The sequence below is a fragment of the Mustela nivalis genome (assembly GCF_964662115.1).
Source record: "Mustela nivalis genome assembly, chromosome: 19".
NCBI classification, from domain to species: domain Eukaryota; kingdom Metazoa; phylum Chordata; class Mammalia; order Carnivora; family Mustelidae; genus Mustela; species Mustela nivalis.
Window position 1 is genome coordinate 6,987,212 of NC_139038.1, and position 13,442 is coordinate 7,000,653.

General features: G+C 42.2%; 1 protein-coding gene across 6 annotated transcripts in view; it reads left to right on the forward strand.

Moving 5' to 3' along the window:
• The first annotated feature begins 1,514 nt into the window (after nucleotides 1-1,514).
• Nucleotides 1,515-13,442, forward strand: part of LOC309854055 (cytochrome P450 3A12-like) — a 68,233-nt gene continuing 56,305 nt past the window's right edge. For 3 of the 6 annotated variants that reach the window (XM_082712727.1, XM_082712728.1, XM_082712732.1), the window contains exon 1: nucleotides 1,515-2,203. In XM_082712727.1, the coding sequence (XP_082568853.1) occupies nucleotides 1,731-2,203 (473 nt within the window). In that variant the 5' untranslated portion in view covers nucleotides 1,515-1,730. Of the gene's footprint in view, nucleotides 2,204-2,308; nucleotides 7,057-13,442 lie in introns of those variants that run through there. The other 3 variants (XM_082712729.1, XM_082712730.1, XM_082712731.1) reach the window with 2 other exon arrangements.

Consider the following 13,442-nt stretch of genomic DNA (forward strand, 5'->3'; position numbering starts at 1 on the left):
CAGCTCTGATGATTACATGGCAGTAATGTGTCAGTGGAGATGGAGAATGTTTTTGTAGGAATTACAGGGGATTATGAAATATCAGGTTAGCAATTTACTCTGAGATGGATCAGGAACATAATTCTTGAAAGAGACTCTTCTGGAAGCTTGTGATTATTTCTGGGAGAAGTGGGTTACAAAAACACCTTGGGCCTACACAGCTCTCCCCATCCCTTGTCTTAGTCTAACTTGCATAATTTAATACAATGACGCAGCACCACACAGTGACTGAGAAATGGGGAGCTTGGAAGCTGGATATCCTAAAGTTTGAATGCCAGCTCGGTCCAGAGCGGAGTCTAGACCAGTCAGTGGCTTTGGATAAATGAGGAAAAGGTGCTCCCCTGGCATAACTGGGCCCACAGGACTTGGGCTACCCTCCACTACAGACATGCGACCTTGAACAAGTCACCTAATACCTCACTCCACAGGACTTGGTGCCTCAGACAGTTAAAATATAGGGATAATGCCAATGCCTATCTGACCTGATGATAGAACCAGCTAATGTGTGTGAGGCATTTAGGACACAAAACACGGAACATGCAGCGAGCTCATAATCAATGTCAGCTATTACTTTCATAGCATTGTTATGCTCGGTCCTCAGGAGGCCAAGTTGGTTTGGACATTTGAGCTCCAGCCTAGGCAAGTGCAGCTTCAATCTGCCATTCGAGAAAATAATTGCAGACATCTTTCATGGAGGTTTAACTATGAAGGTATTGATGTCTCGGCTGATTTCTTCAGGAATTTCCAAAGAACAATATAAACATCCCCCTTCTGGAAGTGCCTTTGTCGAAAGAGAATAATGTGAGGCTCACTGGGTTGGAGGGGCACCTCCAGGCCCCACCACACAGACCCAACAGGAAGAGATGGACTTGGCCTCACAGGGACTTGGACCTTGCTCTACCTTACTATCCCAGCTGGAGGAAGAAGGGCTCTCCTTGTCACCACAACCCACCACCCCTTCTGCCTCACAAGGGCTCAGGCAATGAGAAGACTCCACACCTCTAAATCCTGGATTACTCTAGTGGACTCCCGTTTGTAACAGCCTTCCCAGCTTCCCCTTCTATCCTGATAGAAGCAAAACTGTAGAGGCCATTTTTAGGCAAACAGGTTTGCGGGATGGAATGTTGAAAGGGCCCACCCTGTCCCCCTGCCTGAATACAGACAGGCCCATTGGGGACCCACCTCAATATAGCCACATGCCCTAACTGACCGATGGCCCACTTACCAAAAAAGGGTTAAATGCCATATGTGGCCTTACTTCCTCACGTTCCCCCTTTAAAAACAACCTCCAGGCAATGCCTCCTTGCAGACGGCCTCTGCTTTGCTACCCGGCCCTCTGCTCTCTTGCAGTGTATCCAATCAAGTTCTTGTTCATTGACTCCTTCCTTCTGCCTCAGGTGAATTCTCTCGCAGCCTGTGCGCAGGCTTCCACCAGATCGTCGCCCCACATTTGGGGTCGCCCATGATTGGGACAGACGCTGCATTCAGACACCACATTTAGTGGCCCCTGGCGGGGGGGGGGAGCCCCACACAAGATCCCTTTATCAGTCCCGTGACTCCCCCCAGATTCTCCAGGAATTTATGGGGACTTTCCCTCGGTGGACCCACTCCAGGACTCCTCAGGGAACTGACAACCACCGCTGAGGTGACTCCTTGCTGAGGGTCCCCAGCCCCAAGGAGAAGCAGCCCAAATGCCCCTGCCCAGAAGGGAGAGGGATTTCCCCGTCTGCCCTTCGGGGAGGTCCTTCCCCCCCCCCCCGATCCCCGCCTCTTGGCGGCCCTTCCACAGTCTAACCCGAGTACAGCTGAAGGTCTCAGACAGCCGAAGGTCTCCGGCTGGGGCTGCTCTCCCTTGTAGTCTGAAGGCCCGAGGGCGACCCGCTCCGACTGCCGGCACTTGGGAGAGCGAAGGACCCCTTCCCTCTGCTTCCTCACCCAGCCCTGGGAGGTGTGTTTCCAGCTTCCTGCGCGATTGGCTGGCGCCGCGCGAATCCGCACCCGGGAGCTTCGGGGCGTGGCTTGGTGGGGGGCGGGGCAGGGGTGTTGCCCCGACGCGGGCGACTCGCCGCCGCGGTTTCTTCAGCCTCGGCTCTTCATCCTCTCTCCCCGTGCGTCGGGCCGCGGTGTGCATCTGCGGGCTGCGCCATTCCCGCTGCTGTGAGCGGTGAGTCCTCCCGCTCCTTTTCCCCAGCGGGTCGCCCTGAGTGAAATCCCGACACCACTCCCCCCACCCCCGCCGCCCCAGCCGGAGCTTTCAGTCCCTTTGGCCGGATGCCCCCTCGGGGCGGGTCTTTCTCACTGTGAGATTCCCCTTGGGCTCTATTTATAAAAAGCTGGAAGAAATTTGGGACACCCGAGTGACTCAGTCCTTTGAGCGTGCAACTCTTGGTTTCTGTCCGGGTCAAGATCTCAGGGTGTGAGATGGAGCCTGGCCTTGGTGCAGACTCCCAAATCAAGACCCTTCCACATGATGGGGTTTTGGAATATAGGTGAGGTTCTGAGCCGAAGGCAGAGGCTTAACCCGCTGAGCCACTCAAGCGCCCCGAGGGTTGACTTTTAAGTGAACCAAGTGGAAGTAATTTGGTATTTTAACTGGTTGCCACTTTTATTCTACCAAGGTTTTCTCAAAGTCAAATTGATGAGGGAGCAGAAGGCTAGCTGAGAACGGGCAGAAGCTGACACCCCACCGCCCTGCCCTCCCACTGGGGGTGTATGTGACATTCCTCAGGCACTCCTGGCTGCCCCAGAGGAAAAACAAATAGTTAATTTATAGAGATTCCATACCTGCAAGACAGGAGCCCCCCACCCACCCAGTTTAGGAAAGTCTTAGTAATTTACAAGAACAAAGCATTTGTATCAATGACCTAGCTTCCAGAAGAGATTGTAGATAGAATTAAATGTCCTTTTAATCTGCAGCCCATTGACGGACACTTGAAGTGGGCAAAGGGTAATGATCCTCTAGGAAGCTCCCAACTATCTCACTGTTAAGGCCTCCTAGAAGGAAAAATAACCTTAACTTGACAACGGCAAGGCCTCTGGTATCCTGGTATCTAGTTTGTTAAAGTCTTCTTTTTTTTTTTTAAGATTTTATTTATTTATTTGACAGACAGAGATCACAAGTAGGCAGAGAGGCAGGCAGAGAGAGAGAGAGGAGGAAGCAGGCTCCCTGCTGAGCAGAGAGCCCGATGCGGGACTCGATCCCAGGACCCTGAGATCATGACCTGAGCCGAAGGCAGCGGCTTAACCCACTGAGCCACCCAGGCGCCCTGTTAAAGTCTTCTTTAACAAGCAAAAATCCTTTTGGAGTCTCTCTCCCCTTTTCTTACCTCCCCCAACTCCCAAGTATATAATTAGCCACCTCTCACAAACCCAAGGCAGCAGCTCTTTCTGCCCATGGGTCATGTCCCCGTGCTTTAGTAAAACCACCATTTTGCACCACAGCCTCTCAAGAATTCTTTCTGGGTCGTGGGCTCTGGACCTCACCCCACAGAACCTCACCTATTTCCAAAACCACATCAAAATAACCTCGTGTTATCGCTGTTGTAATTTGTTTGTAAAAAGATGACTTAAAATGATGATTAATTTTGTCTGTCTTAAAGTTTTCAAGAGCCATTGGTACCATAGCTTTCAAGGTCATTGGTGAACTGCAACTTTGAAGTTGTGCTTGCGTTCAGCCAAACTGGATTGAGTTCATTGGACCTCTAAGTCTTTTCCAAATGAGATAAAATTCTAAAACATTGATTACCCAACATAGGTTTGTGGTTTTTGTTTCTTACTGCAGATAAACTAAGGGTATTTGAATCTGTTGGTAAACATGCTTTGTGTTTAATTGATTGATAAATTTGCCATCTAAAGAATTTTGGTGTAACAATTCATGATTGGTTACTACTGAGTTTTCCTGGAGACTTAAGGTTTCTAAGAGTTAAAATTCTGCTAAATACAGCTAAGCCTGATGGAAGTAAGGGAAGCACCTCTATGTAGGAATAAAGTCAAAGATCTGTAAGAAAGATATAAGGAGTGGAAATACATTTTTGTTGAAGGAGAAAGAATGTAGTCTTGCCCCAAAATGAGGCTGGTTGTTTGAAAAGAAATGGCTTGGTACAAAATCTGAATACATAAGAAAGTTGTAGAAGGTTTGTGAAGGGAATCTTTGGAAAGGTAATTTTACGTGTGGTCAGGACAGGTGAAGATTAAATGAATGGATTTTAAATTACACTGTATAAGTTTGAAATTCTCTTTCTGTTAAAGTTTTCTTGGATTGTTGGTCTGCTCTTGATAAGAAAATGTAAACATAGCTGTTTTCTCTGTCTGCCTGAAAAACCCGTTTTTGTTTTTTCTGGTCTTTGATTATCGATAATCCTATTGGGCATATGCTTTAAAATTTTCTAAGGTTTTTAACAAATCCCCCCTAGATTTGAAATTGTAAATGAAGTCTTTTTGACTAATTAGGCTTGTTGATTTGGAATGTTGTGTTCTGGTATAAATTCATCACTCTATACTATTATTATTAAAGTGGTATGTGATATGTGTCACAGAAATAACTGAATTTCATTATCAGCTACATTATAATGAACTCTCTTTTCAGATCATTAATAGTGTCCAGTTCAGAGTTTTTTGGTCACTTATTGTTCTGATACTCTTGCAAAACATGTTTCATCTTCAAGGAATTTCTTAATGGGCTTTTGACAGATATAGGTATTTGATACCTTTAAGATCAGAAAACTGAAATGGGTAAGAATTTCCAGAACTGACTAAAAATCTCCATTCAAGTGGAGTAAAAATTAATAACATGGAACTAAATGAACTGGAGAAGAGGGTTATAGTTTTGTGACTCTTGTTTGAAACATTGCTGGTTCTCTAATGTTTGTCTTAAAGATTAAGGAAACTTTCTCTTAAGATGTCTGTGCCTTACAGTAATGTGATAAAGTATTCATATGTGAAGAAATGGAAGCATTTAACTTTTCTCTCTATTCACAATTTTTCAGTGAGTACTCCTTCTTTTATGACAATCGTAGTTGTATGCGTAAGTTGACTAAGAATCTGTTCTTCTTGTAACGGGACATCATTGGAAACATTGGTTATTTAGCAAAGCTTTGACTGGAAGGTCATAGTCGAGAGACATGCATAGGCTCGGATATAACCAGACAGCTTTAAGGAACTAAGACAGACTTTATGGAGTCAACAAAACCCCTTGGAAGTGTTCCTCTAAAACCTTGCTTCCAGAGTTCCCAGCAGCCTTGCCAGGTGAGTAAAGAATGTCAGTTCCTGGCAGGTGCAGGGAACTCAGGATATTTGGGGACCTCCAGAAGAGGAATTTGCATAAACCTACAGGTATTGTAGGCATGTCTGATGGCATGTGTTCCCTTGGATTCTGGCCTGGAGAGGCTACTGAAAGTTCAATTGAGATTCCTTATGAATAGTTCCAGCAGAGTAGATTTTAGATCTAGTGATCAATCACTATTCTTGCTGAGCTTATGTAAATAATTAGGTCAACTTTGTTAAAATTGGCCTTGTTTGCAAATGAATTAGTCTTGATTTGGTTATCTCTGGAAATAGGGGTGAATTTAGGGAAAAATAATGTTTCAGTAACACACCTTTGCAGATGTTAAATTCTAGTTCTGATTGTCTTTGACTATTTGTTGTTTGCCTAAGCTAGACAACTTGAGGTAAAGTTCTGAAACATTGCCATAGTAGAACATGTATTGATACTCTTCATGCTTGTTATCCTGTGGGGATAATAACAAGACCCCTGGAAATATGATCTTTTGAAGAGCTGGAAAATGGAATGGGCTCTCCAACATCTGTATAAGTCAACAAGCACCTTGACCAGTTCTCTGTGGCTAGAGTGACAAAATTTTTCCTTAAAAGCCAGTGTGAACCCCATTCCATGGGGTTAACTTTGGACTTGTGGTGATAATGGATTGCCCCACTTCCCTTATGACGGGATAGATGATACAGTTAGGGCTGTCCATGTTCCCAGACAAATCTTCTCCCACTTGCCAGTGATTCCTCATAATAAGCATGTTGTTATGATTGTTATGGCTAGCTTCAAACAAAGAGGACATCTTGATTGTTTTATTCCTTAGCCATATTTTCCCCAGAGGTCACTTCTATTAATAAAAAAGTACAAATAGAGGCTTGAACAAAGCACACAGTGACGACCTTTAACTAAACTTGATATGCAGTCACCCACAAATTCAAAAGATGGCCCTCCCAAACTGAATGACCCTTGATGTTCTGATGGGACTCAAGGAGGAACCTCTGATTTATTAAAACAGAGTGTTATGTATATACTTCAGAATACCACAAAAATAGTCTGGGTTTCTAACTGACATGGGTTCTGGGGGCCAGTGAGAAGGGCCCAGGTCAGCAGGGGCAACTCCCAGTCCCTATAGAGCCATGGACACAGGCTATAGACCATCAGGGACCCTCTGTAGAACCAGGGCAGGGAGCAGTCTGCCTAAAACTTCTAAAAACCCAGGGCAGAGAGAGGGTCTAAGGTACAATATCACAGCCTGAAGTCATAGCTCCAAACATCCTAAGCTCTTTCTGGGAGGAGCAGGGAAAGTATAATGGGGCAGTGTGGGGAGATAAGATCAGAAAGACTGAATTTAGAAAAGCTCCTTACCCAAGTCAGACCAAGAAATAAGTCGTTTTAGGGTTCAGTGAAATTCTCCCTGCCCAATCTCACCCCGGGAAGGGTCTCAAGGGGATGATGATGTCAAAGATGAAAATTTTAAAAGCTACATTTTCTTTGAGCATCTGTGTGTTTTCAAAAGCAGTGTCTCTCATTCCTGCAATTGGAACCATAACACGGTTGACTGATGAACAAAGATGAAATGGAAGAATCAGAAAGCTGCAAAGGTCTCAATGTTCAGGTCAAAGACTTTAATTTTATAGGTTTCTCATTTCGTCCTAACAGGCCTTGGGAGAAACTGAGGCATAGAGCAGCTAACAACTTGCTCAAGGTGAGAGTGGGAACAGTGGAGCCCTCTGACATATGGCCCCACTCATATGGTAAGCTGCTTCCAGAAAAGCTCATTAGTCCCACTGTTGAGATGGACCCCCGGGGCCCCCAAAGGGATAGGGATATCTTTGAGGCCAATTTTGGCCCCACTGGTGTCTTCTCAGTGCCTAATACACTGCTGAGCACACAGTAGGCCTTCATTAAAAACATCCAGATGTTGTTTATGAAACACTATTTGAAAATAGTGTTTCTGCCCTACCAGTACTACTCATGGTTTTGTCCTCTAGGGTTTTCCCAACACCTGTTATGAGGAGGTTCATCTGAACCTCAAACATGCCTGGAAGGTCAGCAGGAAGGCTCTTGCTCTGGTTTTTGTTTAGATCCACAAACATTTCCTGGGCACCACTCTGGATCAGATCCAAATGTGCCCCATTCATGGGGAAAAGTCACCCATGGATAGACAGATTCAATATGGTGGAAGATCAGCTTGGCTTCTTTACACAGAGAAGGTCCTCTTGTCCACAAAGGGCGTTGGGAGGAGCTGATACCTGGTCAGAGGTTTCTAAAAATTTATTTTATTTTAAAAATCAAAAGCATAAATGTGTATGCTTTATAAGGTTGAACAGTACTTTAGGGGCTATAAGAAAACTAGTGACATTTTGCTGCACCTGATCTCCATTTCCATTTTCCTCTCAGAGCCCACTTTCAACCAGTTCACTAATTTCTTCTCCTGTTTACTGGTGTATCATGAAATGACATGCTCCTACCGTTATTTCTTGATTGCTGGGAAGCTGAGAGTTTAGGTGCTAATATCCTCTTGCCTCAGACCCACTTCTCACCCTCCCAAAGCAGAGGTGGGAATTTGATTCCTATTTGGTGAATGACTTAATTACTCATTATTCACCTTGAACCATGTACATTTCTTTTTTTTTTAAGATTTTTTATTTTATTTATTTGTCATAGAGAGAGAAGCGAGAGCAAGCACAGGCAGACAGAGTGGCAGGCAGAGGCAGAGGGAGAAGCAGGCTCCCTGCCAAGCAAGGAGCCTGATGTGGGACTCGATCCCAGGACGCTGGGATCATGACCTGAGCCGAAGGCAGCTGCTTAACCAACTGAGCCACCCAGGCGTCCCAAACCATGTACATTTCTATGCTTCCATTTCTGGACAAGTTTTCATATTCCCTGGAATCAAGAGTCCTTTTTTATAATTTTAGAGTTTACTATTTCCCATCATTTTGTTTTATTTTGTTATGTTATGTTATTTTATTTATTTTTTATTTATTTTATTTTATTTTATTTTATACTAGAAGCTAATTCTTCTCTCCATGTGGTCAAGCCCTCCTGAGACTCTCTCCTTGCTTTGGCCTAGTCTCTTTGTCCCTGTAGCTTATGCAGGGCTGTTATCTGCATTCTGGTCACATCTCTGCTGCACTGAATTACCTGTTTGCAAATACAGAGGTATTGTCTTTCTCGGTTTCCTCAGTCATTTTGGCAGAGGCCATCTCCTTGTAGCTTTCAGAAGAATGATGCAGAAGAGTAAATTTTTTTTAAAGAATGTCCATGTCCAAAGACATCTCTGTTCTACCCTCATACTTGTTGGGTGGTTAGTCTGAGCATAGAATTCTAGGTGGGCTAGAATTTTCCCTGTGAACTGGATGACACAGAGACTTTCTCTAGTATCACTATTGAGAAGATTAGTGCCCTTTTGTTTTCTGATTCCTTGTACGTGATCTGTGTTTTGCTTTCCTCACTCTTTCTATAAGCATTTGGGATCCTGTTGTCCCTGGTGTTCTGAAAATTCATGATGGTGTACTTCGTGGACCTGCTGTCATCTGTTATTCCAGGCAGAGCTGTCCAACAGTCCTTTCTGCACTGATGGAAGTGTTCTCTGTGTTGTCCAGTGTGGTTGCCTCCAGCTACCTGAGGCTATTGTACACTTGAGATGTGGCCCTTGTGGCTGAGGTACTGCATTTCTGATTTCATCTGTTTATTACCAGTAACTGTAACTCACTACATGTGTCCAGGAGCTGTGTATGGACAGCGCTGTGTATTGGGCCTTTCACTCTGGAGACTGTTGCTTTTCAGTCCTGTGAAATTTTCTTGTATTATTTCTTTCATTTGTTCTCTTCTTTATTTAGAAACTGCTGTTGGTCAGAGGAATTCGATCCTCTGGAATTCGAATTCCTGGAATCATCCTTTAGTTTTCTTATTTTTTCCTTCTCATTTTTGTAGTGAATTGCTTACATAAATTTATTTATGTAAGTTAAAATGTCTTCATATAAAATTTTAATATTTTACCCCTTATTGATTTCTTTGCATTAATACTGATTTTTAACATAATATGTTCAAATAACATTTATAGTTTATGTAATTACTGTGGTTTTATTTTTTTTTAAAGATTTTATTTATTTATTTGACACAGAGAGAGAGATCACAAGTGGCAGAGCAGCAGGTGGGGTGGGGTAGGGGGGCAGAGCAGACTACCTGCTGAGCTGAGAGCCCGATGTGGAACTCAATCCCAGGACCCTGAGATCATGACCTGAGCCGAAGGCAGAAGCTTAACCCACTGAGCCACCCAGGCACCCCAGTTACTGTGATTTTTTTAAAGTTTTTATATAAACTCTAGTTAACATATAGTGTAATCTTGGTTTTGGCTGTGCAATGTAGTGATTCAACACTTCCATACAAAAACTGGGACTCATCACATGTGTACTCCTTATATTACCTTTTTAACCTGTCTCACTCACCCCCATATCCTCTAGTAACCATCAGTTTATTCTCTTTAGTAAAGTGTCTCTTTCTTGCTTTAACTCCCTCTTTTTTCCCCCTTTGCTTGTTTGTTTTATTTCTTAAATTCAACATGTGAATGAAATCATATGCTATTTGTCTTTCTCTGACTGACTTATTTCAGTTAGCATTATACCTTTTTTCTCCCATGCCATAAGTTGCCTTTTGGTTCTGTTGTTTGTTTCTTTTGCTGTGTAAAACCTTTTTATTTTGAGAAAGTCCCAATAGCTTAGTTTTGGTTTTGTTTCCCTTGCCTCAGGAGACATATGTAGAAAGAAGTCGTTACCACTGATGTCAAAGAGGTTACTACCTATGTTCTCCAGTAGGACTTTTATGGTTTCAGGTCTCACATTTAGGTCTTTAAACCGTTTTAAATTTATTTTTGTATATGGTATAAGAAAGTGGTCCAGTTTCATACTTTTGCATGTTGCTGTTCCATTTAACCAGCAGCATTTGTGGAAGAGACTGTCTTTTTCCCATTCAGTATTCTTTCCTACTTTGTTGAAGATTCATTGACCGTAGAGTTAATAAGTTCCTCTCCGGGTTTTGTAATCCTTCCATTCATCTATGTGTCTGTTTTGTGCCAGTACCATAATGCTTTGTGCCAGTACCATACTGATACTGTTGCTTTGGCTGTTCAGGTTCTTTTGGGATTTTAGGATTACCTATTCCACCTCTGTGAAAAATGCAGTTGGTATTTTGATAGGGTTTGCATTAAATGTATACGTTGCTTTGGGCAGAGAGACATTTTTAACTATATTTATTTTTCCAATCCATGAGAATGGAAGGTCTTTCCATTACTTTGTGTCCTCTTCAATTTCTTTCATCTCTGTTTTATAATTTTCAGAGTACAGGTCTTTCACCTCTTTAATTAGATGTGTTCTTAGAAATCTTATAATTTGGGGTATGATTATAAATGGGATTGATATCTTAATTTCTCTCTCTGCTGCTTCATTATTGGTATGTAGAACTGCATCAGATTTCTGGATGTTGATTTTGTGTCCTATGACTTTGCTGAATTCATTGATCAGTTCTAGCCATTCTTTGGTGGAGTCTTTTGGATTTTCTGTATAGAGTTTCATATCATCTGAAATAGTGAGAGTTTGATTTCTTCCTTGCTGAGTTGAATGCCTTTTATTTCATTGTGTTGTCTGATTTCTGTGGCTAGGACTTCCAGTACTATGTTAAATAACATTGGTGAGAGTGGACATCCCTGTCTTATTCCTGACTGCAGAGGTAAAGTTTTCAGTGCTCAGTCTTTCCCCATGGACTATAGTAGTTGTGGCCTTTATTATGTTGAGATATGTTCCCTCTAAATCTACTTGTTGAGGGTGTTTATCACGAATGGATGTTACACTTTTTTTTAAAGATTTTATTTATGTATTTGTCAGCGAGAGAGCATAAGCAGGGGAAGAAGTAGGCAGAGGGGAAGCATGATCCCAGGGTCCTGGGATTGAGTACCGCATCGGGCTCCCTGCCCAGTGGGAAGCCTGCTTCTCCTTCTCCCACTTCCCCAGCTTGTGTTCCCCCTCTCTCTGTGTCTCTCTATCAAATAAATAAATAAAATATTTTAAACATTTTTAAATTCAATTAATTAACATATAGCATATTGTTCATTACAGAGGTAGAGTTTAGTGATTCATCAGTTGCATATAACACCCAGTGCTCATTACGTCAAATGCCCTCCTTAATGCCCATCACCTGCCTATGCCATTCTCCCACCAACCTCCCCTCCAGAAACCCTCATTTGTTTCCTATAGTTAAGAGTCTCTTATGGTTTATCTCCCTCTCTGATTTTGTCTTACTTTATTTTTCCCTCCCTTCCCCTATGATCCTCTGTTTTGCTTCTTAAATTCCACATATGAGTGAAATCATAAAATTGTCTTTCTCTGGTTGACTTACTCTGCTTGGCATAATACCCTCGAGTTCCATCTATGTCATTGCCAATGGTGAGATTTCATTTTCCGATGGCTGAGTAATATCCCATTGTATATATATACCACATCTTCTTTCTCCATTCATCTGTTGATGGACATCAGGAACACGATGGAGTTTCCTCAAAAAGTAGAGCTACCCTACAACTCAGCAATGGCACTACTAGGTATTTACCCAAAGAATACAAACATAGTAATCCAAAGAGACACCTGTGCCCCAAAGTTTATAGCAGCAATGTCTGCAATAGCCACATATGGAAAGAGCCCAGATGTTTATAATACTCTCTTGTAATTGCTTGTGTTGCTGTGGTATTGGTTGTTATTTCCTCTCTCTCATTTGTGATTTTATTTATTTGGGTCCTTTCTCTTTTCTTTTTGATATCTCTGTCTGTCTAGAGGTTTATCAATATTATTAATTTTTTCAAAGAACCAGTTCCTGGTTTCACTGAAACTATTGGCTATTGGCTATTGTACTATTGGCTTTTATCATTTCTATATCATTTATTCCTTCTCTAATCTTTATTGTTTCCTTCCTTCTGCTGGCTTGAAGCTTCATTTGTTGTTCTTTTTCTAGCTCCTTTCAGTATGAATTTAGGTTGTTTATTTGAGATTTTTCTTGATTCTTGAACTAGGTCTGTATGTCTATATACTTCCCTCTTAGGACTGCTATTGCTGCATCCCCAATTACTGAGATTTTTGGCAATTTTGTGGTCAAGTGGAATGTCTCACTCTTCTCTTGTCCCAGCCCTTTCTAGAAGTCTCAACTGAATTCTATAGAGTCACTGTGTTGATATGGAGAGAATGAACCATCCTTACTCCTGTATTTTGGTTTTTTTAGGGTATAACATTTCTTGGCCTTTTTTAGGGTATAACATATCTTGGTCAGAGCCTTGACTTTTACTTAGTAAATTGTTCAGAGACAAATTCTGCAAACTAGGAGAAGGTGAACAAGAGTTGTAGCAACCTAGTGGAGCTTTAGATCCTACAGGGGTAGGGAAAAGTGAGGCGTGGTTTCCTACTGCCCACCCTGTGTTTACATAGGTGGACAGACACTGCAGGCTCCAGTTAAAATCCAGGAAATGAAGTCTCTAAACATTTAAGAGCTCAAGGACTCCTCACAGACCAGGAGGTAAAAAGAGCCATTTAAATACACTCAAGAAGAAGGAAAAAGTAAACAATCCATACCCAGCAAACTCCCAGTCTTTTAATTACGTTTCTTTCTTTTTCAAATTCTTATTTAAATTCCGGTTAGTTAGCATACACTATAATATTAGTTTCAGATGGAGAATTTAGTGATGAATCACTTACATGTAATCCCCAGTGCTCATCACAAGTACCCTCCCTTAATACCTATCACCCATTTATTTAACCCATCCCTGCGCACCTCCCCTCCAGCAACTGTCAATTTGTTCTCTATAGTTAAGAGTCTAGTTTGTGGTTTGCCTCTATCTTTCCCCCACTGATCATCTATTTTGTTTCTTAAATTCCACATATGAGTGAAATCATAATGGTATTTGTCTTTCTCTCATTGACTTATTTCAGTTAGCATAATATGTTCTTTGTAGATTTTGGATACTAACCCTTTATCAGATATGTAATTTGCAAATACCTTCTCCCATTCTGAAGGGTACCTTCATCAAAATGGATGAAAGACCTAAATATGAGACAGGAAATCCTCAAAATCCTAGATGAGAACACAGGCAGCAACCTCCTTG